At 39.1% G+C, this 25000-nt stretch overlaps 4 protein-coding genes across 4 annotated transcripts; 3 read left to right on the top strand and 1 right to left on the bottom strand.

Moving 5' to 3' along the window:
* The first annotated feature begins 4698 nt into the window (after positions 1 to 4698).
* Positions 4699 to 5745, top strand: LOC119887731 (nanos homolog 1-like). Its single transcript, XM_038698364.1, has one exon. It carries the CDS (start codon positions 4812 to 4814, stop codon positions 5493 to 5495), a length of 684 nt encoding a protein of 227 aa, XP_038554292.1. The 5' UTR covers positions 4699 to 4811; the 3' UTR covers positions 5496 to 5745.
* Positions 5746 to 9612: 3867 nt separating this feature from the next.
* si:dkey-33c12.3 (uncharacterized protein LOC335380 homolog) lies at positions 9613 to 12948 on the top strand. Its single transcript, XM_038698362.1, has 3 exons — positions 9613 to 10781; positions 11464 to 11588; positions 11793 to 12948. The coding sequence occupies exons 1-3, from the start codon at positions 9774 to 9776 to the stop codon at positions 11851 to 11853; spliced, it is 1194 nt and encodes a 397-aa protein (XP_038554290.1). The 5' UTR covers positions 9613 to 9773; the 3' UTR covers positions 11854 to 12948.
* A 2599-nt stretch (positions 12949 to 15547) lies between these two features.
* mrps26 (mitochondrial ribosomal protein S26) lies at positions 15548 to 18197 on the top strand. The gene is made up of 4 exons (XM_038698363.1): positions 15548 to 15911; positions 16974 to 17120; positions 17270 to 17393; positions 17599 to 18197. Exons 1-4 carry the CDS (start codon positions 15691 to 15693, stop codon positions 17728 to 17730), a joined length of 624 nt encoding a protein of 207 aa, XP_038554291.1. The 5' UTR covers positions 15548 to 15690; the 3' UTR covers positions 17731 to 18197.
* Positions 18198 to 18639: 442 nt separating this feature from the next.
* Positions 18640 to 24315, bottom strand: LOC119887727 (lysyl oxidase homolog 3B-like; the record flags this gene model as incomplete). Its single annotated transcript, XM_038698361.1, is given in 6 exon segments — positions 18640 to 20666; positions 20770 to 20881; positions 21835 to 21971; positions 22095 to 22210; positions 23343 to 23586; positions 24156 to 24315. Coding segments are annotated over 6 exon segments (843 nt in total), but the record flags the coding sequence as incomplete, so codon positions are not given.
* Positions 24316 to 25000: the final 685 nt, after the last annotated feature.

The following is a 25000-nucleotide window of genomic DNA, read 5'->3' as shown; positions in this document are numbered from 1 at the left end:
CCTATTGCTGCCGGTGACAGTGACACGTGTCTAGGGTTGGGTTGACTCTATGAGCTGGGGGCGGCAGAAGGTGTGTGAGTGTGTGTGTGCAGATGGACGGACCGTTAGGGATGCAGTCCTATATTCCCAAGAGAGGAGGCAGAGGTCAGGGATCAAAGCCCTAACTGACTCGCCTCCCAGCTCTGTGTCTGGGGACGTTCAGAGATTCAGAATGAAGTGCTGCTCTGGCCGGCCGCATTATGCAGTTTGTGCAATTAATGCAGCGACAGGAATGGCAGGGGTCTATAGGAGTGGTGGGCTGTTTGTGTCTGTGAGGGTGTGTTTGCATGGAAAGGAGTGTTGTGTGTGTTTCTTGTGCTGGGCCGTTGTAGCTTGCACAATGTAGCAGTGCATCTGGCACGTGCCACACATACACACACATGCACACACACACAGAGCGGAGTCTAGAGAGGTATTTTAATTAAGGGATTTGTTAATTTTCTATTCAACTTGACAGTGATGAATGGGGGCGCAGCGCCTGCCCATCTCATTCTCGGCTGTTCGGCAGACAGAGCTGCCTAGGAGGCCTCTGGGTGCGATCATCACAATCTGAAACCGTATTCACACATGAAGATTTTTAACCCTTTGGAAGCCAGAGTCACTACATTTACTGGAGCTGAAAAAAAATGTGGCTGACACTCTGTCGCAGCCTGTGTGGAGGCCAGATAGGACTGGGAAGTAAACAGAGTTGAACAATGGCCACACATTGTGTGAACAAAGCAAGATTTGTTGCTGCTATTTGGCTACAACGGAAGTAACTCTTAGACTCTTCATTGTTATCTTGGCCAGTTACCAGTTTAAATTTATCATGCACTCTTTTTAAGTGCCTTTAAAAGCCTAAAATGTACATTAAGCCATTCTTCAAAAACTGATTATTTTATTCTCAAGTACATAACTATTTGAAAGCAACTATACTAATCTACTACTTCATGTGAAATTCAATAACTATCAGTATGTATTAAAAAGACCATGCAGCAAGTGCAGCACATTCATAATTATGTTGCAAGAGTTCTAAAAAGATCGAGGAGAAGTGAGCACATTATTCACATCATTACAGCAGTTTCCAGTTAGTTACTTCATATGATAAGGCTGGTGTTATTCTGTATGTTTCTTATTTTCAACAAATTCCATGAAAAATCAAAACCAAAAATGTTAGTCTCACTTCCCTACTTCTTCTAGAGTACTCATCCCCAAGCCCAGTGGTTCCTACTGAAGATGTAAATCTTAAAATGGCTCATAAATACATAGTTTTCATGGAATCTCAAGACAAATTCCAAGAAAAATATAGAACATCAGCAGACGTACCCTCGAATGTGCTGCTGCTCTTAATGTCCTAAAGGGCAAAGTACATTTTGAAGGCTGCAGCTTATGGTGCTGTTGATTGGTATGACATTATACTGACAGGTGTTTTGAATATTTTATCCAATAAATCCATTGATACAATGAAATTCAACTACAACCTCAAAAATAAAGTTCCACATCTCTCTAAAACGGTTTCAACAACAACACTAAGGTAAGATTTATTGCAGGACTGATTTATTAGACTGCACTAGTTGTAGAACCAAACATGATGAAGCTGTGTTCAGCTGTAATCCTGCACACACATGCAACCAACTTCCAAATGATCATAAATGTGCCCCAACTTTGGCCTCTTTAAATATAAATTAAAAACTGTCTTGTCTTCCTGCGCATTTGACTGATTCGTTTTCTCTACTGCTCTTTAGTTTCCTTTATTAAATTTGGGGTGATTTATTACTGCACTGTTAAGTATGCTGAAACTGTACTCCTTGTCTATTATTTTAGCATGTTTTTATTTCATTTCTTTCTTCTTCAAATGGAATTGTGTTTTAAATCTACCTTGCCTTATGTATAGCACTTTTTCAGTGGCCCTCTGTGTTTTAAAGGTGCCATACAAATAAACTTGCCTCGATCAGCGTGTAAGATATTTCAAGTGATGGGACTGAAACTGTTCAAATGTAAAACTGGATGTATTTCATAAAATCAACACTTTCATTGTTGCTGCCAAACACGTTTTGCATTAAGAGCAATATAGGCACCCTGAAGCAGCAGAGCCACATGTCATATTGGCCCCGATGCAATTTATCTATTGTGATTTGGCAGCCATTCATCTTTTAAATGCTCTCTCATGATTTCCTTTGTGCACGCAGAGCCGGAGGTGACCTTGAAATGGACCATGTGGTGTATTCTGATGATAATTTATTCTCACATACATAAAGAACTATCTCACTAACATGGTTTTCTTCATGCTTTGTGCCATTTACACTCGCTGGAGACTTTTAAAGCAGCAACCAATATATTCTCTTTTCAAAGAATCCATTTCAGGATTTATAGGGCCATGCAAATTTTGGACACATTTTTTGATGATTTTAGCTCGATTTCATGCCAAATTCAATCCTTTTGTAACACCAAATCCAGGTCTCTTCCTTCTGCATTTTTATGAAATGCCTATGTACACAAACACTAGAAACAAGCTTAAAACATGCTTATAAAGTTGTAATAACCTAGTGTATAAAAACACTGGATCCAGAAATTGGGATAAAAATATGGATTTAAGTTTTTATATAAATTCCTCTCAGGATCATTTCATTCAAGACTCACTTTAAGTCTGTGAAAGACTAATATTGATTTATTTCATGAATTAAAACCCCCACAATGGTGGCAAACTGGATCTTCGCACACATTTTAAATATAAAACGTGCAAATGACTTTTGTCTCAACTTTTGACTGTCCTTAATATTTCACTTGAGTGTCTGACAAAAATAGTAACATAGTCATTGTCCCAGCAGTCAAGTCATCAAGCTCTTTTTTTACTGACTGTGCTTTGAGTGACACACACACACACACATGCACACGGCACACTCCGTTTTAATGCATATTAATGAAGTTAAACGGCCCGCTGTAGAGAGGAGACAATGGAGTAGAGGAGGACTGGGTGTGAGCATAAAGCCGTGGACTCAGGGGAAGCCGAACAGGTGCAGGGAGGACATGGCAGCTTCACGTGGAACGACTCACTATAGGTTTATTAGTGCAGGAAGGGATCTGTTAATGTGGCATGTGTTTCATCCGGATTCTTATCCTGATCCATTGTTATGGTGTTACTGCACTTTTTGTCACAGAAATATCTTGTAAATCAAACAGAGAGGCCTGTACAAGACTATTTCCTTACATTTTCTTTTTGTCTTACAGTTTATTTAGCAACTGCTATTGCTTCTAATTGTAACTCACAAGGTCTTTTATTTAAAGCTGTATGTGATGATTGTTTTATCCAAGTGCCAACTTTTTGGACATATAGAAACATTTAGTATAAAGGATTCACATATTTTCAAGTCTGTCTTAAAACAATACTCATATATCCACATGTACATTAAAACAGCTTTTGGTCACTATAACTTGTTCCCCCTCCAAACACTGGCCATATACTGATCCCTTTCTAATGTACGAAGACGAAATCTACAGTTCTCATAGAGATTTGCTTTAACAGACTTGAAAAATATGAACCTATCCTTTATCCTTTAAGACTCATTTTAATCTAAAACGCTTTTATTTACTATTTACTAGGCCTGAGACCTCAGACATATCTGGCAATTAAAGTCGCTTTAGATAAAAGTGTCAGCTAAATGAATGTAATATTGATGCTTTAAAAAAGAGAAAAGAAATTACACAAACAATGTTAGCTAGAAACACCAGTCAGTGCATTCTTGTTTATTGTCTATGTCATCAAAAGTGAAATAGACTGCAGTAGCAAATTCCAGTATTTTATTTCTATTGTACCAAGTTATCAAAATATCGTTAGAGGGGAAATCCAATGGCTTTACACACAAAGATCAGTTTACTAGTCATGGTTAGTACTACAATGTTTTCTGTGGCTGAAAAAATAACCCTGATTAACGCTATAGTCTGAGCTTAGTTTAGACTACTAATATCTGACCCTACAACCATCTGTTTAGAGTGAGATGTTTATGGAGGATGTGGATAATGTAGGATCCAGTGTTTTGGAGAGCTTGAGCCAAAGGAGGGACAAAAAGTCAAATTTTTTTGGCTTCTGCTGCATTTGTTTTGACAATAATTTTAAGAATCCATCTCTTGTAGGTCCCCTAACTTCATGGCAGTGTAATACAAAACCAGTGGAGGGCTCCTTTAAATAAACTGTTGTTGCTGTGCTGACAACAAACAAAACATCACTTCTACTTCTGTAAAATAAAAACATTTTATCACCTGGAGGTAAACTTAATAACTGTTGCTTTCTATCAACTAACACTAAAAATCACTGAATCAAAATTTACCCAAATATAGCACCAAACAAATTGATTTTTGACCAATTTCTATCCAAACCTTGTTCTTAGATTTGCCAAAAACCAACAAAACTCAAGGACAAAACAACCTAATAAATAATTCTGAGAATGAAAAATGCATCAGTCTGTCAACCAACTGGGTAAATAATTCTGTTGTAACACAAATAGATACTCTCTCCGTAATAATAGTCCCATTCTGGGAGGGAACCTGATTTTCCCAGCTAGTAACTCCCTGTTCTGCTCTGTAGACCCTCCTATGGGGCCAGAGAGATTATCAACTTGAACCAAACCACGCCCCCCTGTTTTATTCTGGGGAGTTTATCAACGCCTACATGTTGACTGCTCTGCACACTAGACCCAGCAAGAGAAGAGAGTAGATCACCTCCAGAGACTACCCATGCTGACAGACACACCATCCGAAACGCCTATTCACTTCTGTGGACACTAAACTCTGAAAGGATGGATTTTTTAGACCGCGGGTACCTGGAAGCGCGGTCTCCTTATGATTACACCTTTAATTTTTGGAACGACTACCTCGGCCTGTCGACACTCGTCGCCAAAAATAAGATCAACAGTCCGTCCTGCAACCCCAACTCTATAACTGAGTCTCTTAAGGCGACTCTGGGCTTGGAAGACGATTCCCCGGTTTGCTCCTGCGTAATTGGGCACGGCAGGGACAGCGACGGACACTTGGACTGCTGCTGCGCGGCTCCTGGCTCCCCGCCGATCTCCATCTATGATCTCAAGGAGCGCATCTCGCTTCTCAGGCCGTACGAACATCTTGTCGGTGACTCGCCGCTGGGAGACAGAGATTCACCCCCCTACAGGGGAAGCTTCGCCGGCCTCGACCTGCTCTCCATGGACAGAAGGCGCAAACAGACTCAGAGGTGCAAGCCGGAGCCGAAGGTGTGCGTCTTCTGTCGGAACAACGGTGCACCGGAGGAAGTTTACGGCACCCATATCCTGAAGACAGCGGACGGCAGAGTCCTGTGCCCCATCCTCCGGGCATACACCTGTCCCCTCTGCAGTGCCAACGGTGACAATGCGCACACTATCAAGTACTGCCCGCTATCTAAAGATCAGGCGAGCCAGAGAGTGGCGAAGGGAGGCAGAGCGATTGGCAAAAGGCTGAAAATCTTCTAAGCGAAGAGATGAATGAAGTCTGAGTTGCACTGTAAATTAATAGTGTGTATGGCAGTATGTAATTTTGCCCCATTTCATGCACAAGGCAAGTCTGGAGAGGAAGATTTTAAGAAAATAAGATTTGTATTGATTTCTTTTGTATGTCACTGCTTCATTCGCAATGTTTTCGTCTATATCTTTGTTGTAACTCTATGGGCACATAGTTTACACTTGGACGCAAAGCGCGCAATATGCCCCCCCCCCCCCCCCCCCCCCCCCCCCCCCCCCCCCCCCCCGCAGCACTCTAAAGACTTGGTGATCAAAAATGAACCAAAGTACTGTACAGATCGACCTGTGAATGACCACCTTCATGCTGTAATCATACGTTGCTGTGTTTCAAGAAGCACAGTGCCAGTGAAAACTGCCCTGCGCATGTCAGCGGAGTCTGGGTTTATGAGATGCCAACATAAATAAATATGCAGCACTCCTGATATGAAATGAATGTTAGGTGACACAGTTCATGGGCCCATGGATGTAAGACGTCTGACAGGCCATGCAAAATGCAACATATAGCCTACTTGTTTATATCGAGCACATGTTTTTCCTGAGATAAATGTTTTCTACCAAAGGAATACACTTTTGTATTGAAACTTAGCCTAAAGGTAATTTCTGTATTGTTTATATGTTGGATGTCTTATATTCTTTATGTGATTTTATGTGGATAGTACTATTTTGCAGATTTCAACTGAATGTAAAACATTGGAAGGCAGATCTGACATGCAGTTCACCTGCATGCTCTTAATGTAGCTCCAAGCTCTTATCATTTCAGTTTACTGTCATATACTGTAAGTTCAAAAACACAGATGCTGAATTGATTTTTTTTCACGTGGAAATGTATTCCTGCAATTCTTGTAAATGTATTAAAGGGGTGACAAATTTTAGCAATGAAAAGCCTGACATTCCAAAGTCTTTATCTGTCAACAGAAATGTTTTATGTACTTATTTTTACTTTATGTAACACTGGGAAATATATTCACTGTAAATTATCTCTGAATAAACATGTAATTTGCAGTTTTCTTTGACTATATTTTGAGTTGAGATTATTTGGTCAAACATAACTGAACAAGCATTTTCAAAATTGAAAAATGTATGCAATAGTCACTGACATGCAATGCAAATGCGCCACCTAGTGTTCAGAACCTTAAACAAAACATTATCTATTTTTATCGAGCCAAAACAATACTTTTCATGTTTTATGATGGATTGGTCTTTGCTTTTGAGAGACAAGATGAGGAAGGTGTTTTAAAGTCAGCTCTGATTAGAAACATACTTATAACATTTATACTTGTTCTGAAATGAGTAACCTCACATATCTAGGACAACTTGTGAAAAACCTCACATTAAAAACAAATACCTTGTACCTCAAAGTCCCACATGTTTGCATGTTGATAAGTTGGTAATGTAGTTGTAAGCTTTCTTTTTAAATCATGTTTACATTCAACAGTATCTCAGCTATCAAACACAAAATCTTAGTATTGAGGGATGGTCTGCTAAGAAACACAATAAAAAGATATTTAAAAGATATTTAAAATGTTATATATATTTTATGATCATTCACATACTATTAGGTAGAGTTTTCATTCATGTGAAGAGGGACAACTGTTTGACTGACTTTGACTTTTAACAATAATTCTAAATGAAACTCCAAATAAGATCTGTGAATTCCTGTGAGCAACTTTGCCACATTTATAATCACTTTGGGTATTTCTTGTATGAAAAGTGCTATAAAAATAAAGTTTATTATTTTTATAATTATTGAAATAAGGCTTTGGGAGCTTTCACTTTTTGGTGCTGTGAGCACAAAAACTGTTCACTCACTTTTCTGAATGAGCTACAGGTGATATAAATGAAATAATCAGGCAGTCGCACCAAAACGCTGATCACACTCCAGCTAAAAGAGGGAAAATAAGATTATATTGTGTTTCGGGGTGAGATATTCCTTTAAATGTTAAGCATGCTTTCAGTTTCATTGACCCCATCTGGCAACTGCAAAGAACTACACCAACATATATAGACCGTATCCTCCACCGTGACCGTTATTAATACACAGTGCCAATAGTTGGGTGAGCATTTCAGGATCTCTTATATGATATAACTATATTATAATTGGCAATTCATTCATGTGTACATCACTTTAATGTTGTAGCTGGTAAAGGTGGGGCTCATTTTAATTACAGGCGGTGGGTGTATTTTGGTAGAAAGTCCTACTAAATAAAACATCTTTGAGTAACTGTGAGTAACAAAAAAGCAAAAAGCACAATGCTGTCCATAAATCAAATGCCTTTAGGATAAACTATTCTGAGTGAACTACAGTAAAGTTTGAATAACCAAGCAGCAACACTGAAACTACTATAGCTACCCCACTAATCAGGGACAAAATTTTCTAATTAACTTCAGCTGGACGCCCTGTATACATACATACATCTGTTGCATTGTTTCTCCCTGTGTAACAATGTTTATAATCCTTAAATTAATTAATCGAATACAGATTTAAGTGAAAAGAAAACTCTCTCTGTCTTTTTATGTAAAACGGTCCCTTTAAATGTTAAGTGATCAATGAGCATTATTGACCTCTTTTGGCAACTGCTAAGACTTGCAACAACATAAATAGAACTCCCTCTACAAAAGCCTTTGGATGGAACTGACACAACAATGCCATCTTTTTGCAATACACAGGAGTAATCTAGCTAACCGGACGAGAGGACGAGAAACATCTCATCTTTTAGTTTGTCATGTGTAAAGACTACAGTTAGGGAAAACTGATGGAGGACATTTCCTGGCTAAATGGTGTCACCTACTGGCGTAATAACACTGCTTTATCATTTGCTTTTTAGCCTTTGAAGCTTAAAGATGATGTTGAAAATACTGGAAGCGGTGGTAGGACTCTGGGGGATGCAGGGACTCTGTATTCCCCCAAAATGAATAAAGCAAGTTTTTTTAAGGCTATCTTGCAGAATCTTTTTAATGTATTCCACTTGGCTGGGCTGACATCTACAGAGACAGGTAAGTGTCAGAGGTCAAACAGTAAGTGCTTGCAGGATCCTGACACCTTCTAGGAGTATAATGTTCGCTTTAAAGAGACAGTTTTGTCACCAGTCTGAAAGTGTCTGTCACCAAAAAACGTGTCCTTGAGCAGAAATCTCAATCACTTCCTGTATAAGAACATCAGCTTGATGCTTCTTTTTCAACAAACACTAAGGATGATTTACAGGTACCCTCTGACTCATCTCTGGACATTAAACAGCAATAAAACAGATTGTTTCTCTGTGTCAGCAGATACAGACAGCACAGCATGGTGTCTCCCACACCCACACTGTCAGAGTCAGGACGGCTTGAGAACATCAGTGACTCATCAATTTGCAATCTAAATTGATCAAATAGATACGTCTCAAGATTCTCTGGGAACAACAGCAGTATATAGGGCATCACAAAGGGGTATCTGCTAAAGGACATTCATAGCAATACAGACAACACATAAGAGAAGAGATGATCAAAAAGAAAAGTGCAAAAGAAGAAAATATTAAAGTGAAAAGCACCAGCCATCTGTGTATTGTTCACTTTGCAGGATATCATCATTCATATTATTCAGAAAAGGCAGTGAGGATGTATCAACCACCATCAAATCTATTTAAGTACAGAGCAATTGCTCTCGTATTTAATTCATTGTTTTCTATGGTATTAAAAGCTTAAAGTGCCTGGCTATTAACGTATATCCCCACCTCACTCAGTCTTTATGTACCATGTATTGATTCTCTCTGGAAAAGACTTTTTCAAGTCATTTTCATCAGGTTTGCTTGTTCATAGCTTGAGAGATGCATCTGAGTCTGCACTGAGGGTGTAAAATATGTCTCCAGAAATTCAGAAAGTAATGAGAGGGATTGCAATGCCATTTTTAGGGCAGAGGAAAAGAAAGCCTGCTCTACCACATCAACTCTGCCTGCTGTAGCTGAGAGTGAGTCTGAAAACCAACCTCCCCTCTGCTCACTGCAGCAGTCTGCTATTGGCCTGGTGGATGCTGACAGCAGAGATGTTTCTCTGTGGTGGAGGGGGCCGAGGGCAGCCTCACTCTATAAAAGCCAGGGATCTGCAGCATCACTGAGCTGGTGCAGTGCAAAAACGCCCGCTCATCCTCACCGATGGTGTGCAGAACAAGGGGGACATAAAAAAAATCTTCTGAAACTAAAAACATTCATATCCTTTTCTTAAACAAACAAAAAAATCCACAACAAAAAATTCATCATGAGCTACGATTCCCACCTCTCCTACCGCCGCCCTTGGGACAGCTACAGAGGCTCCCAATCCACCACCAAATCCTCCATGTCGTCCTTCCTCTTCTCTTCTTCTCGAGCTCCTCCGTCTGGGAAGAGGATCCTGAGGCTGGCCTCCTCTTCCCTGCCAGATGGGTCTGAGCGCATGGATCTGGCTCAGGCCAGCTCCCTCAACACAGAGCTGCTGGGCCTGCGCTCCCAAGAGAGGGAGCAACTAGTGGACCTGAACGACCGCTTTGCAACCTACATTGAGAAGGTGAGACACCTGGAGCTGCAGAACCGAGCCCTGCTGGCCGAGCTGGAGGCACTGAGGCGGCGGCAGAACGACCCGTCCCGTCTGCAGACGCTCTATGAGGGGCAGGCGAGGAGTTTGAGGGCCATGATCGACTCGGAGAACGGGGAGAAAATGCGGATGGAGGCGGAGAGAGACTACCTGCGTGATGTGTATGAGCAGATGAAGGAGCGCTATGAGGAGGAGTCCCGGCGGCGTGTGGATGCTGAGGAGGCCCTGCAGAGGGCCAGGGAGGAGGCCAGCAGGGCCGTGCTCTCCAACTGTGATGCCGAGGCCACGGTGGTCTCTCTGTGTGATGAGATGGTGTTCCTGAAGAAAGTCTTTGCAGAGGAGCAAGCAGAGCTGCAGGCCCAACTGCAGGTGGCTAACATCAGCGTTGACGTGGAGGTGTCCCGGCCTGACCTCTCCACCGCCCTGCGAGACATCCGAGCACAGTACGAGCGGCTGGCAAACAAGAACATGCAGGCCGCTGAGGACTGGTACAAGAACAAGTTCGCGAGTGTGGCGGAGATGGCCAGCAAAAACAACGAGGCTGTGCACGCCATCCGGGAGGAGACCATGGAGTACCGGAGGCTGCTTCAGTCCCGCTCCTCGGAGATTGAAGCTCTCCGGAATGTCATCGACTCCCTTAATAAGCAACTGGAGGATCTTGAGGAGATGCAGGCCAAAGAGGTGGCAAAGTACCAGGTGAATGAGGGATATCTGGATCCTGATCTGCATGAATATTCATCCAATAGGAGAATGTGAACTAATATGTGGTATCTAGTCTGGTCATCTGCTTGTTTGTGCTCCAGTATGACTTGAGAGGTATTCTGCTCTCAGATCAGGAGCAATCTTCTTATGCTTTTTTAGAGTCTTTCTGCTCCAACATGTTCACAGGGAAAGGGGACAGGAAAGATGATGTGTATAGTGTCTTGGCCTCAAGGTTGGACACAGAGATAAGATGGAATACTATTAATAGACACCACTGAGAATAAAAGAAAACACTCCATGTGCAGAAAGTAGAGAAACAGCAGGAAGAGGCAATGCTTCTTTTTGCTACAAGGTGTAAATATATTCTCTGCAGCAGCTACACCCTCCCCATACTGTAGTGCTCAGCAGGAAATAATGGCAGACTCACAGCAGAGGTGAAAATCTGCGAGGTCTGAATAAACTGAGAAAAGACACTATAACTAGACACACAAACGAGAGGTCAAGGATTTCCACAAACAATAACTTAATTTACTACTTTCTAGCAATAAAATAAAATATAAAATATTTATCATAAAGTTCTGTATGTGCTACATGTTTCAGTTCTTATCAATCTGTGTCTGGAATCACCAAGTGTGATATTTGATAATGAATGGCTGTGTTTTTAAAAAATTCATAGATGAGGATAAGTGAGCTGGAGCGGGACATCACTGACGCCAAGCAGGAGATGGCGCGCTACCTGAGAGAGTATCAAGACCTTCTCAATGTGAAGATGGCCCTTGACATTGAAATAGCTGCATACAGGTGAGATCTGGCCTTTGTTTGCTGATCTCCACTAATATTGGACATTTAGTTTTCTCTTAAACAAAAATGTATGATTCTGTGACAAAATGTTTTCAAAGAACTTATTATTATTTTTATTTTAATCTCACTTATTTTACACTTCTGTAAATATGCAGACAAATGCACAATAAGCTCAATGATATTCTGTCTTCTTTTTCTTTTCAGAAAACTTCTGGAGGGGGAAGAGATTCGTCTGGCTTACCCTTCCCTTCCCACCCTAAACTAAAACCTAAAGGCCACCAGCCTGGCATAAACCTGAATTCTTCATACCCCTTCTTCTTTCCTGTCCTGACCAGAACATCACCCCTCTCCTTCCCTCATTTCTTTTACGATAATCTTTCCCCCCAAAATACTCCTTCCTTTACTCCCCCACAAAAACCAAACCGCAAACCAAAGCTCATCGTTCTCAAGACAGATGCGCCCTTGTGCTAAACAAGAGGTCCACCAGAAGTCCCCCTTCTTCTACACACGTTCTGACACCACACATCAAGAAGATGGCAAACTGTAAAATGCAGAGTGGCTGCACTGCATTAGTTACATAGCTATGTCGGACAGCAATATTGTTTTGGCTGAGTTCCTCTCTGTCACACATTTTAAAGTCCAAGCACCGGAGGTACTATTTGAATCTTCTGAACCCTCATTGTGCAAACATTTGACCAATTGTTTGTGACGGAGGACAAAAATTCCTTTTATCTCTCGATGCTTGGACTTTATGTTTAAATTGATGCAAGAAACCTGCAGCATTATTGACTGGGAACTCTACCAATCGATTATGCATTGTCCTGCACCCCTGGTTCTCTATTAGTAGTCACTGAACCAGTAACCTTAAACATTTCTTTTCACTATATTAAAGACCCATTTTTGTCCTTTTTAGTTATTCTTCCTCTGCATTTACAGCTACGCAACTGCTAGAAGTTTTGGTTGGTTTAAAAACCAGAGTGAATTTGGGTCTTCCTATTTGGCTAGTTGTTTAAAATTTCTAATTTCTAATAAAATTGTGTATTTTCTTGCATAACCTTCTGGACATGTAAATGCTGTGGAAGACTAATTGTTACTGGTTTCGCCGTATATTCATGCAGTGTGTCTCACAGCTTATCTGCATTAGATATTTTTTTCTGTTCTGTGAGTTCATCCAAAGCTAAACAATGAAACTGAAAGATAACTGCAGGAGCTCCTTGTTGTTTGTCTGCTGATGTTAGATCTAAGTGGTGCTTTACATCTGTGAAACTAACACAAAGTCGGCACCCTGCACCGTTTACGCTTGGTGTATCTGTAACAGCCGGCAACAAGCTGAATAAACATATAACTGACCTGCAAATCAGTTCACTTATCGTGTTTTCCTTTGACACTTTAAAAGAGGCTAAAAAGCATTTCAATGTTATGTCTCCACTGCTGCTCTCATGTACGACAGAATTATCTGACTATGTGTTGCCTAGTTTTAGACCACTAAGCAAATGACTAATTACATATTTAATCAAGGTGTAAACAGGTGTCAATATAAATATTATATACTGTAGAGATATACTGTCCATATGCACATCTCAATCCCAAAAAACTAGACACAGACATCACCAGCTGCCTCTATCAACTGATATTAACTGTGTGTTCAAAGCAGGTCAGCTGTTGGATGAAATCATGAAAAGTACATTTTAAATAAGCAATTCAGGCAAAACCAGACATATTTTCAGACGTAATCATAGGGTTTGGTTAATAATCTTTGTGTTTTAAAAGAATTTCATTGAAAGATTGGCTCTAATTAATTAAATGAATGAATATTCAGCCATAATGACCCAAATTCCAGTTACAGGGCTTTTCTTACCACATCAGATATGATGAACACCTATATCACTTATGTCACATGTAAATGTGCAATGCATATATAGGAATTGTTATAGTAATAGATTAAAGTGAAAAGCCAAAGGGATATTACATCTGCAACTTGTCAGGCTGAATCTGCGACTGCTGAGCGTGGTGAATATCATCTGGGATTTTTTCTGAGTTTCAAGGCTTCTGTATATTTTCCCACTGAATTACTGCAAAATTTCTTCTCTTCATTTCAGAACACATCCTGCTTACATGTCTCCTTACTTACAGCTCTCAATGTCACAGGAATGGCACTCAGCGGCACTGCACCATTTCCCATCATTCCTTGTTCCTGGCAAGCTAACTGTATCTTTAATGTCTTGTTGCCTTGCCTCAGCAGGATCATCAGTCACCAGGCTGACACCAAGCATCCCACTGAACTCTGAGGAAACGCACAAAAAATACAGGAGTTTTCACATGAATGCAAATAGTGAGTGTAAAACAACAGTTCAGCATACATAACATTAATTGTCGTGATGTGTCACTGTCTTGTTTTAAGAGCCAACTGGTTTTAAGTCATTAGAAGTCCTTTAATTTCTCAAATTGAATGTCTTTTTTGTGAAATTGTGCTTTTTAGGGAATCTTACCTCATGCATTTTCCACAGTCTCGTGCAATGTTGTGCAAATAGCCTATACTGTGTGATATATAAGAAGATTGTATCCATATTGCCCACCCTTAGTTTAGTAATTTGTTTGGCGAGCTCTTAAAAAAACTATTATATTTCACCTATCATTGCCACTGGATTATGTCTAGCCTATTTCTTAAAATACTGCAAACATAATTGCCCCAGTTGTCCTATTTGTTTAGCTCTCCTACATACTTTATTTGGGATACCACCCTCCTTCTGCAAAATACCCTTAAACTAACTGATCATAAAGGAAAAAAATCTTAATGGCAGTATAATGACATTTAGCCCCCATGTATTATAATTAACCATTTATTACATTAATGATGATACATGAGAGGCACAAACTGGGGCTAGAGCCAGGATGATGCACAGTGTATGTTTGTTGCTAAATGTGTGACAGTCAGTCACCTGATCAACTCTATGCGAAGGAGATGTGTTGCACTGCGTGAGGCAAATGGTGATCACACCAGATACTGACTGGTTTCTGGACCCCCCACCCCAGTACAGTGAAACTGCACATTTTCAAGTGGCCTTTTATTGTGGCCAGCCTAAGGCACACCTATGCAATATCTATGCTGTCTGATCAGCATCTTGATATGCCAGACCTGTGAGGTGGATGGATTATCTCGGCAAAGGAGAAGTGCTCACTAACACAGATTTTGACAGGTTTGTGAACAATACTTGAGAGAAATAGGCCTTTTGTGCACATAGAGAAAGTCTTAGATCTTTGAGTTCAGCTCATGATGAATGGGGGCAAAAACAAAAGTGTCATGTTTATAATTTTGTTCACTTATCACAATAAAAAAATTCTTATCATTCAACATCAATTATTATCATGATAAATGTCAAATCTTTATTTATTTCAAGTTTAAAGGCAGATTTTTGATCCTGAGTGAAAGTTTAAGAAACCAGATGGTTCATTTAGGTTTTAAAACTATTCTCTATGGTCATAACATGACAAACATTTAATCCCAAACAGTGGAGAGGTAAAACATTCAAAACAATTATAATTAAATCTTTTTTCAGTCCCTTTTCTTCGACAAAATAAATATCTTAATAGAAAAATGATGTGCTAATTCATCCGTGATTAAAATGAATTATATCAAACATTTATTGAAAATTAGTTATATCGTTATTTAGGAAATTATATCACAATAATTATCCTTTTTGTTTTATTGCCCAGCTGGCTGCTGAATAACTGCTAAGCTAACGTAGCTATCTATTTAGCAAACTAGCTACCTAGCTTAGTAGCTAGATAGATAGTGCTCATAGACTGTATTTATAACAAGATTGTACTACAACAACACAGGTGACAGATGGAAACTCTCTTTTAATCACCCCTGAAGCCCTTTCTGCATCCTACAGATGGCGGTGGAGTCTAAACAGCCTCTCAGCTGCTCTGCTAATCACTTCCTCCGGTCAGAGGAAACCAACATGGCTGCCGCCTTGTGTCGGTAACATTTCGGTCTCAATGTTAACTTACAGCGCAAGTTTCAAACCCAAATGCTTTGATCAGCTGCTACACTGGGCCACTAAAAAGCTGCACCTGTTACCACATTTTTGACGCCGACATGTTCCAGGTTATCGGCGGGAGGAGCGTCCAGGCGGCCCGGCTCCTCGCACCCAGGAGCGCCGTGCTCGTGGAGGCAGTCCGGGGCAGAAAGTCCCGCACCGACCCGGTCGCGAAGTCCAAAGAGGGGCGAATCAAAGTGCCTCCCCCCGTCGATCCGGTGGAGATGGTGGTCCTCAAGGAGAGATTCACGGAGTACCAGATGATCATGAGAGCGCTTCGGTACGTTAAATCATTACTAAACACCCGGTCATCACAAAATCTTTGACCCCCTAACAAATAAATTCTCAACATTTATTCCCAGGCTTAACATTTGTTTTGCCCTCAACCTCCATCCAATAAATGTGCCAAAATGAGCCAACAGGTGCTGAAAAACTTCCAGTATTGTGGCAAAATGTGCATCGCTCAAATTTTTGGTCAAAGTTGGTATTCCCTTAATTTTCTTTGCCTCCCCTAATATGAGTCGTGCATATTTAGAATAATATTTGTAAATATGCTTGAAATCAAAACCATGCTAATTTAAAGTAGTTAAATAATCAATTTGGTTTCGATTAAATGCATGATATGCAAAGTAGAGCAGAAGTAATATGTCAGAAAATGAATCTGCATGTTAAGCAAATATACCTTCAATTCAATTGTTGTTTGTTCCACAAAACAAGCAATTCAATTTTTCTATGTAGGCTCTGGGAATAGGTGAATTTTACACTATTTGCTGACATGTTTGAGACGAAAACAAATAATTGATAAATTGGAAAGGTTATTGGCAAATGATCAGAAGAAATCTTCTGGATTGATTTCATTTTCATAGAATTTCTAGATGCCTCCAATTCCCTAAAAAATACAATGGCAACATTACTTTTCTCTGATGTTGCCCATCACTACATGCTCCCTTTAAAACCACATTCACCCCATTCTGTGTGTCTGTAACAGGTTTCCAATAAACATTAGATTTATAGCAAATAATCGATAGTTACTTGTTAATGTTAAAGTAATATTCCTTAAAATTAATCATACTTCATGTCGTCATGAAGTGAATTATTGTGTGCTTTATACTATTAGAAAATCACTGTTCATCATGATATAATGCCACTGAAATACAGTTTTAAACATGTATTTTCCCTTTTAAGCATGTATTTTCCTTTTTAAATGATGTGAATTGTACTCTTGCCCTTTTGTAAAGTGACAAGATGTCCTTTTTTTATGTCTGTTTATATTTTAAGTTGACTAAAGTTAAATAATTTAAATGAGTGAATTTAACCTGGTTCTTATACTCGTGTTTGTTAGTCTGGAGTTTAAGGAGGAAGTGCTTCGAAGAAAGTACGAGGAGGAGACGGGCTCCCTGGCGGAGGAGAGAGCGAAGCAGGAGGCGGAGGAGCATCGCGCCCTCATGGCCTGGAACAACCAGGAGAACTTGCGCATGCTCAAACTCAGGTACGAAAATAACTGAAAATTCCAACTTGAAGAATGAAAACCTAATTTAAAGACATGCAATACTCTGACTGCTTGGTTTTATGTATTGTGTTCATCTGTGTGATTTATAAAAAAAAAAAAAAGGATTTTGTCTCCTCTGTATCTTTTAGGGTGCTGAGGGTCCAGAAGGAAAAGGAGGAAGCTGAGCGCAAGCAGGTTGAAGCTGCCATTAAGCGTGAACAAGAACGGGAGAAACTCATCAAAGAAAAAGAGAGTGAAATTTTGAAGTTGCAGGTATGATTTTCTCAATCTTTGTTTACCCTCTTCCTGTTTTCTCCCTCCAAACTGAATTGGAAATGTTATGTTAAAATCTACAGGCTGCTTTTGCATGTTTATGTAGTCTACAGAATATAGTTTTCTGTAAGCGAAAATTACAATTCTGCATTAAGATAGATACAAATTAGATCCCTGCCTTACAGTGACTTTTAATTTCTTACAGGAGGATGCAAAGAACTTCATCACCTTGGAGAACTTGGATCAGCGTATAGACGAGGCTCTAGACAATCCAAAGAATTACAACTTTGCCATCGACAAAGAAGGGAGAGTTGTTAAACAGACGACGCTGCAGTGAAACACCAGACTGAGCTGTATGTTTCTGTTTATGAGGATAAACAAAAACAGACCAACATCATTCTCTTAGTCAGGACTGTGAGACGAGTTGAGTCTGATCCACCCGGAGGCGGATTTTCCTCAAACACAGAAAACACTCAGCGTGAGAATGTTATCGTAGCTCTCAAAGAAAGAAATATCGGAGATGTTTCCATTGGAGATTCTTAATCCATTTCGAAGCAGTTTAAAGTGACTAATGTTGATGAAATGCTTCGTGTCACATTTGATGGGAAACCTAAATTCTCATGTCATCAGAAAAGTATGAGGTGATCATGTTTTGGTCACAAGGCCAGCTGCCTTTTTATTTTTCATGTTTCTGCTTCATTTTCTTCCTTATTTGAGTGCTCTACATGTCAACATGTTCTTTTGATCATCACTGTCTTCTCATGATATGTAATGTATGTAAAGTAAATGAATGTTTCCACTAAATTAGTCTGAATCTTTTTCAACAGCATAGGATGAAATCCAAAACTTTCTGTGGTTTCTTCTGGATATCCAGTAAAAGTATCATTAAGCTCTTGTGCATCATCTACTCGATTGGTAATAGGGATACCTCAATGGATATACACAACCATGGTCTTCAGAGTCCCATTATATGAAGATGTTTGTGTACAACTTATTGTTTAGTGTATAATTTACCTGTGGTGAAGGTAAAGCTCCTGCACTTGATGCTGCTGCCCTCTAGATGGCACCCTGCACAACTCTCCACATTGTTGTCAGTGTTTAACCAGTAATCCTGTTATGTCATGTGAGGCTTGGAGATTGATGGGATGATGAGGAGGAGAGGTGAAGACTTAAAGAGAAACTCAGGCAAAGTGCAGCAGCTTCAGTGTGAAGAGGGATAAACAAAGCAATTCAACTCAGGTAATACTTTTGGGAAATTGACTTTGTCTTTAATGCGAATTTCAAATCCTTCATCTGGATCAATTCAAAAATATAATCAGTTTTAATTACAGGTGTGGAATAGAGGTGAAATGACAGGCTGATTAGTTGATTGACATAACTACTGATGATGAATCATTTAAAAAGTTTTTAAGCAGAAATTCAAAACTTTATCTGGTTCCAGCTTCTTCAGTTTGAGGATTGTATCATTGTACATGGAATATTTGGGGGGTTTCGGTGTTGGGTAAAACAAGATATTAGAAGATGATCAATTAATCCACAAAATAATTGGCAAATTAATCATTAGTTGCAGCCCTGGGTTGGACGGTAAATCTACTTAAAGTATGGTTAAATAATGAAAAATCAGATTAGTAATGTCTCTGAAAGCTAATGAGGGATTAGAGGTTTTATTCTCTTACTGCTGATATATATTGATGTTTGTGTTAAACATCATTGGATGCGACTGGCACACAGTTAATGTGATTGTTAGTGGGGGTTAATGGGATTGTTCAACCATGGCAGCAAAGGTTGGGATTAGAGGTAACACGACAGAGTAGATTCAGATGAGCAGCTTTCTCGCAGCTCACTCAGTATCACAGTCAGAACATCAGATTATTAGTCAATGGTCAGGATTGGTGAGGACTCAATTTATAGCTCTTTAGATCTGTAGATTATTTTGTTCCTTAAATACAAGTTAAAAGAAACTTTTTTTTTTTTTGTGAAGGACTGGATGATATTTCAGGCCTTTTAAAATGTAACAAACAAACAAACAAACAAAACAATGCCATAAGTGGAGGAAAGAAGCAACTTGAGTAAACCCCCCTTAGTTTTAAGGGGTTACAAGCCCTAACGGTTGAGAACCACTCGCCTAGACCTTCAAGAATGTGGCTTAGTCCAGTTTCTAATTAGGTCTCTTAGATACAGCACAATTATTGTTCCTTTCCTTTTTATTTGGTGCAGCAGGTGTGATTACATCAGCATAGATACAGGAATTCTTGAGGGTAATTGTAGTTTTTATCTTTGCCCAGTAACATCCATGTTCTGACCCTAAATTACTATTAATAATACATACAGACTAAAGCTACAAATGGTTTCAAACTGGTTGTAAAGCACTTCAAACTGACAATTATGCTAATGAATAAGGGTTGTTCTTGAGCACCTTGATATTAGCAATAAATACAGTACATTCACAAAATATTGTAACCGTGGAGGCAGACATGTTATTACTTAAAACCATTTCTGTGAACAAGATGACATAAAACTGTAAAGTAATTGATGTGAAAACCTTTTGAAGCTTTTCTCCTGAGCAACATGCTTATGTACATTTAGCTTTCAAGATAACACTCTAATGCAGAGCGAATTATCCAGGTAATATTTCATGTTTTGCTCTGAGAGACAGTCTATCGCTTCTGTCCTTAGCACCCAGTATGAAGTTGCAGTCAAGACCAGTGAGACTTGCACAAAGCTGCATTAGTTCCTGTTCCTGCCTCAGTTGATACCTTTTAAATGTGTTATAGCTAATGCTAACACCTCAGGTAGTGCTGAACCTGTTTGCTCCAAGTAAAACAAAAAATGGATTAATTCATAACTCGGGAAAAACATTCAATAGAAAGCTGTACATTTGTTACAGACAGACACAGACTGTATAAATCCTACTTTGTGATAGAAAATATAGCATTAGCTCACATTAGACTGAGAAAAGAAAATCCAAAACAACATTTGCACTTGAATATTCAAGTATAATAACTCAGACATACAACACATTCAAACAGAGGAACATACTTTTGGCTTCTTCCATGACTCCAAATAATCTCAGATATGTGGGGGAATCCATTTTGGTAACTGAAAACGGTTCGTGTTTTGCTTTTTGAGCTATTGAGGTGTGTTTTTATTCATTCAACGCCCACTTTGGGTCTCCTATTGTTGTTAAAATTATTGTTGATTAAGAAACCTGGTTATTAAGCTGTCCGGGGTATTTCTCAAACCTCCTCTCTGCCTCCTCACTGAACGCATCACCTGTAAGGATGAAAGAAACAACGAATGAAGCAGTCAAAAAAGTTTAAACGAGAGCCAAATTATACATTAACATTTGGTCATTTTTGTGTTTCTGACTGCTTACCAATGTGGCAGTTATGGAGCCAGATTCGATGTCCGTCATATTTGCAGTTGCATTTCATGGCGTTGTTGGTGAAGTCGCTCTCAGCCACTTCGTGATTTGGATTTATCACAATCTGAGGGGAGAAATACAAAAGGAACATTTATATAATAGCACAGATAATCACAGACATTAAAAACACAATATCAACCTTTTCACTTGACAGTAAACTCATTTGTAAAGTCTTGTTAAAAGCTGGTGTCCAGGAATGAATTGCCCAATCTAGCTTTCTTCTGTGTGTACAGCAGTTTAAATGCTAGAATAAGACAGGATAAATAGGCTGTTTTTAATGCTTATTAATGTACAACAGGCTTTGTTGACAGTTTTCCAACAAAAATGAGTTAATTGAGTTGATTTTAAATTTACTGTAATGTGTGGCCTTTAATTTTTTTTCGTTAGGTTTGATTGATGGTGTCCTTCAAGTCTCGTGGTGAGAGGAAGGTCTGAATTCATGTAAACTTGGCTCCTGAAGTACTTCCTGTAGTCTTCTCAATAGTGTTTTTTGGTTCCACAGAGAGAGGAGAGTGCATCTGGAGCTGATTATGCCAAAATAATGCAGATATCCATCTAAAGATTTGTCTTTAAATTGTATTGTTATCCAAAAATTCTGAAACGTAGTGAGACAGGCAGAGGAGAGAAATAAGAAAAGAGAGGCGGGGGTACTTTATAACTGCAGAGGTCAAACATACGGCATTGGTTGTTTATAATAGCTTGATATGCAGTTATAAATACTGGAGCAATAGTGTATATGTTAGTCTACAAAGTTACTGTTTGAGAGCTGCCTGACTTCATCAAAGTTGCTGGAACTAGCTGGTGTTGCCATTTATTTGCAAATCCAGACCCACATGCTCTTTCAGCACTGATGGATTTTGTGAAGATTGTCTAGAACTGTCTAAGTGTGTCGCCAGTTTAACTATTGGACACACTGTAAATAAGTAAATAGTTTCACATCCATACAGTTTTGTTTTAGCACTAAGACACCGGGCAGTATTTGCTGTTTGCTCTACAAATTAAGCCACACATGCTCACCTGCAAAATGTAGTTTCCAGGTTTGACATCTGAGATGTCGATCCACTGGCAGTCGATGTCATGACGGTACAAATCCCAGCAGCCCACAGTGATGCCCTGATCGCCAAAGTTGGCGCACTCATACCGCTTAGAAACACCTGGGTGTCAGAAAGATTTATACATTTTAAGATACATGGGACTTAATAAACATGTTTAGAAAATTCAGATGTGATGTTCTGGTTCTCCAAACAAATGAAAACAGACCCTGTGCTTTGACTCACCCTCTTGACAATCTGTATCCTCCAGACAGAAACTGGCTTTGTGTCCTTCTGCCACTTTGCTACCGTTGGAGTTCAGCAGATCGTAGTGGGTGAAAATATCCATGCTATGGTAGTGGCTGTATAATACAGATAAAAAGGCTGCTGTTAAGATTAGAAACTCCAGTATTTTATAGTCAAAGCGGCATCTCCTTTGATAAATGACAACACAAAACACCATTCAAAAAAGTGACAAAACTGTGTCTATGCTTAAAAACATTTTGTAGCAAAAAAGATAACTAACATTGAAATGGATGTGAAATTATGATTTTTTATATGATGTATTTCTGGATGAAACATGATGTTGGGTACAGACTTGGGTTTTCCTGAAATATACAATTCATATTCTTCATCTAAAATGTTCTAAATGCTATAAAGGGCAATATGTTGAGTGAAAATAAGATGACAGGAATAGAGAAGGGTTTGATTTTGTTACAGAATCAGAGATAATCTATTTCTGATATACTGTATATGTGGCATACAATGATAAAAAATGGAACAATACACTGGGTAACATAAAATAATTAATAATGACTGAATTAATTGACTTCAGCATTTTAATACTGTAATAGCAGAAGTACTGGATGATGGTTTTAATGGCTATAATGCAGCATATTAAAAATATTTATACTGCAGGCATTTTAATCTCACAAATTCTGTAAACAGGGCATTTCATTTCATGTCAGCAAAGCTGTTGTATAAACAGTTTCCTGTGTTGCCTGGCTACAGAATAAGGAAGGAGGAGGATATATGTGGAGTATTTTTATCAGCTGACTCAGAGAGAAAAAATGGACATCTACAACACAAAAATGTAGAAGGAATTTTGGGGTTTATATCTAGCTTCTAAATTAAATTCACATACATTATAAAAATCTATGCTCTTACTCTGGGCTACAAATATTTCATCAGGATTTATTCTGTATTTTCATCTGCATCTACCTTTTCTGCTGCAATGACTCAGTCTTATTCTTAAACTCTGTTTGGTGCACGAAATAGAAACACATGCAATAGGAAATGTACTGTTACACTAGAATGTGTGCATCATCTAATAAAATAATGGAATTGCATTGATATAAACTTTAAACTTTTCCTGTCAGATCCTGTCCAAAACTTAGATCACAGCACCATTAAGACTCCAGTCTGGTATTCTTAGGATGAAGCAACTCATCTAAAAAGAACTAGACAAAAAGATGTAAATGAAGACCACATTACCCATGGCAGGCGTGCCAGACCCATGAATGCCGCCCGGCCTTTGGCTTGAAGTCAGCCCGACCGATGTTGTGGATCTGGGAGGAAAAGCGGAGCAGGCGTCGGTGTCCGTAGGGCCAGTTGGCCTTGGCTGCAGATTTTGACAGGCAGTCCTCCTCTGCAGCACAGTAGAGCATGTGCAGGGGGCGATCCTCAATGTAGACCGTCTGCTGGACCAGAGGGGCGTTCAGGACGAGGTCAGACGCCGCTGGACAGAGGGGGAGTAGCAGGATAAGGTTTAACATTTTTAATTGATGATTTGATGACAATGTTTACTAATAAAATTATAATTTCACTTATTACATTCTTCTTAAATTTCTACGTTATCAGGCAAAGTTCATGTCAATGTTCTGCTGCTTGTTAACTATTAGTGGTTTTAATAAGGTGACATCATTACACAACCCAGCAATTAAGACAAACATTTCTATTACGTGTTACACAACACACATAAAATGTCTCATTGAGCTTTACAGACCCACATTAGCAATAGCTACAAAAAAAACATCATCAGAAAGCTCAGGAGATGAAATACAGAGAGCTGTTACAGAAAGTTGTAACAAGAACTATAGTAAAAATTATTATTAGTTAAAATGAATGATTTCCCTCATAAATATGTTAATAAAATTAATACAATCATGTTGGATCTTCTTTTTTTTCTGTTCTGGTCTATCTTTAGGCGCTTGGAGTTTCAACAGGTCAATAAAATATGTCTATGATTGTCAGTCAACAAAGTAGTTTCTTCAAACATTCCCATTTGTTTCTGTTTTTTTCACTCACTGTCAGAACAGATGACTCCCGCTGCAAACTTTGCTGCTGACTTCTGACAGCTGACAGTTTTGTGATGCTGGCAGTGACTCAGAGACATCTCGTTGCCGGTGCACTTCACACCGCTCATAACCATCTCCGTCACATTGCTGCTGTCCCAGTACCAGGTTTCCTTAGAAGGGGGTTAGACAACAGTAGACAGACAAACATGCAAACAAAAACAAACACAGTGCATCGATCAGGAAATAATAATTCACAAATGGAGCTGCAGAGAGTTCAGTGGGAGGTTGCTGCTCTGAAAAACAGATGTTCATGACTCATTTTTGGCTGCTCACTGAGGACAAAGTGTAATGCTGAGTTTATGATCAATGGAGCATAAAAACTTTGTGCAGATCCTGAGTGATTCAGTAATCGTATTACTTACTGGACTGCTTTTTAATCCCACACCACTATAAATTTTATTAAACACAGATTATTCCAGTTATAATTACATTTAAATATTTTGTATTATGTTGTTTTAGTATTTAGTTTACATTTTTTGGATTCAGGTTTTTGAAATACCGTTTTAACTACTTTTTAACCACAAATATTTAAGGAGTTTGTGTCTAAAGTTTAAGAGCTCTTACTACCCTTTAAAGTAAATCCACTCTGATATATCATCACTTTCTGATGTTCACTGAGTTCAAGTTGTAATATTGTCATCAATTGTAAGTAGTTGTAAAGTAAGAGTTGTAATTATATGTTTGTGTGTGCCCACTTTCCCTCGGACTGCCTCGTTTACTTCTACTTCAGTCAATGATTTGCAAGAAGCCACAGAAAAACAAACCAAGTCTCTAAGTGGTATATTTTGGTCTTTG

The sequence above is a fragment of the Micropterus salmoides genome, unplaced genomic scaffold (assembly GCF_014851395.1).
Source record: "Micropterus salmoides isolate LMB-PRFRI ecotype aquatic unplaced genomic scaffold, ASM1485139v1 Ms_hic_scaffold_4287, whole genome shotgun sequence".
NCBI lineage: Eukaryota > Metazoa > Chordata > Actinopteri > Centrarchiformes > Centrarchidae > Micropterus > Micropterus salmoides.
The sequence above is the reverse complement of the archived record's forward strand: the minus strand, read 5'-3'. Positions and strand labels throughout refer to the sequence as shown.

Excerpts from the sequence above, each read along its gene's own strand:
- LOC119887731 (XM_038698364.1), top strand. The coding sequence starts at position 4,812 with ATGGATTTTTTAGACCGCGGGTACCTGGAAGCGCGGTCTCCTTATGAT.
- si:dkey-33c12.3 (XM_038698362.1), top strand. The coding sequence starts at position 9,774 with ATGAGCTACGATTCCCACCTCTCCTACCGCCGCCCTTGGGACAGCTAC. Across the intron at positions 10,782-11,463 it reads AAGAGGTGGCAAAGTACCAG|ATGAGGATAAGTGAGCTGGA; the intron begins GTGAATGAGGGA and ends AAAAATTCATAG. Across the intron at positions 11,589-11,792 it reads ATTGAAATAGCTGCATACAG|AAAACTTCTGGAGGGGGAAG; the intron begins GTGAGATCTGGC and ends TTTTCTTTTCAG.
- mrps26 (XM_038698363.1), top strand. The coding sequence starts at position 15,691 with ATGTTCCAGGTTATCGGCGGGAGGAGCGTCCAGGCGGCCCGGCTCCTC. Across the intron at positions 17,121-17,269 it reads TTGCGCATGCTCAAACTCAG|GGTGCTGAGGGTCCAGAAGG; the intron begins GTACGAAAATAA and ends TGTATCTTTTAG. Across the intron at positions 17,394-17,598 it reads GTGAAATTTTGAAGTTGCAG|GAGGATGCAAAGAACTTCAT; the intron begins GTATGATTTTCT and ends AATTTCTTACAG.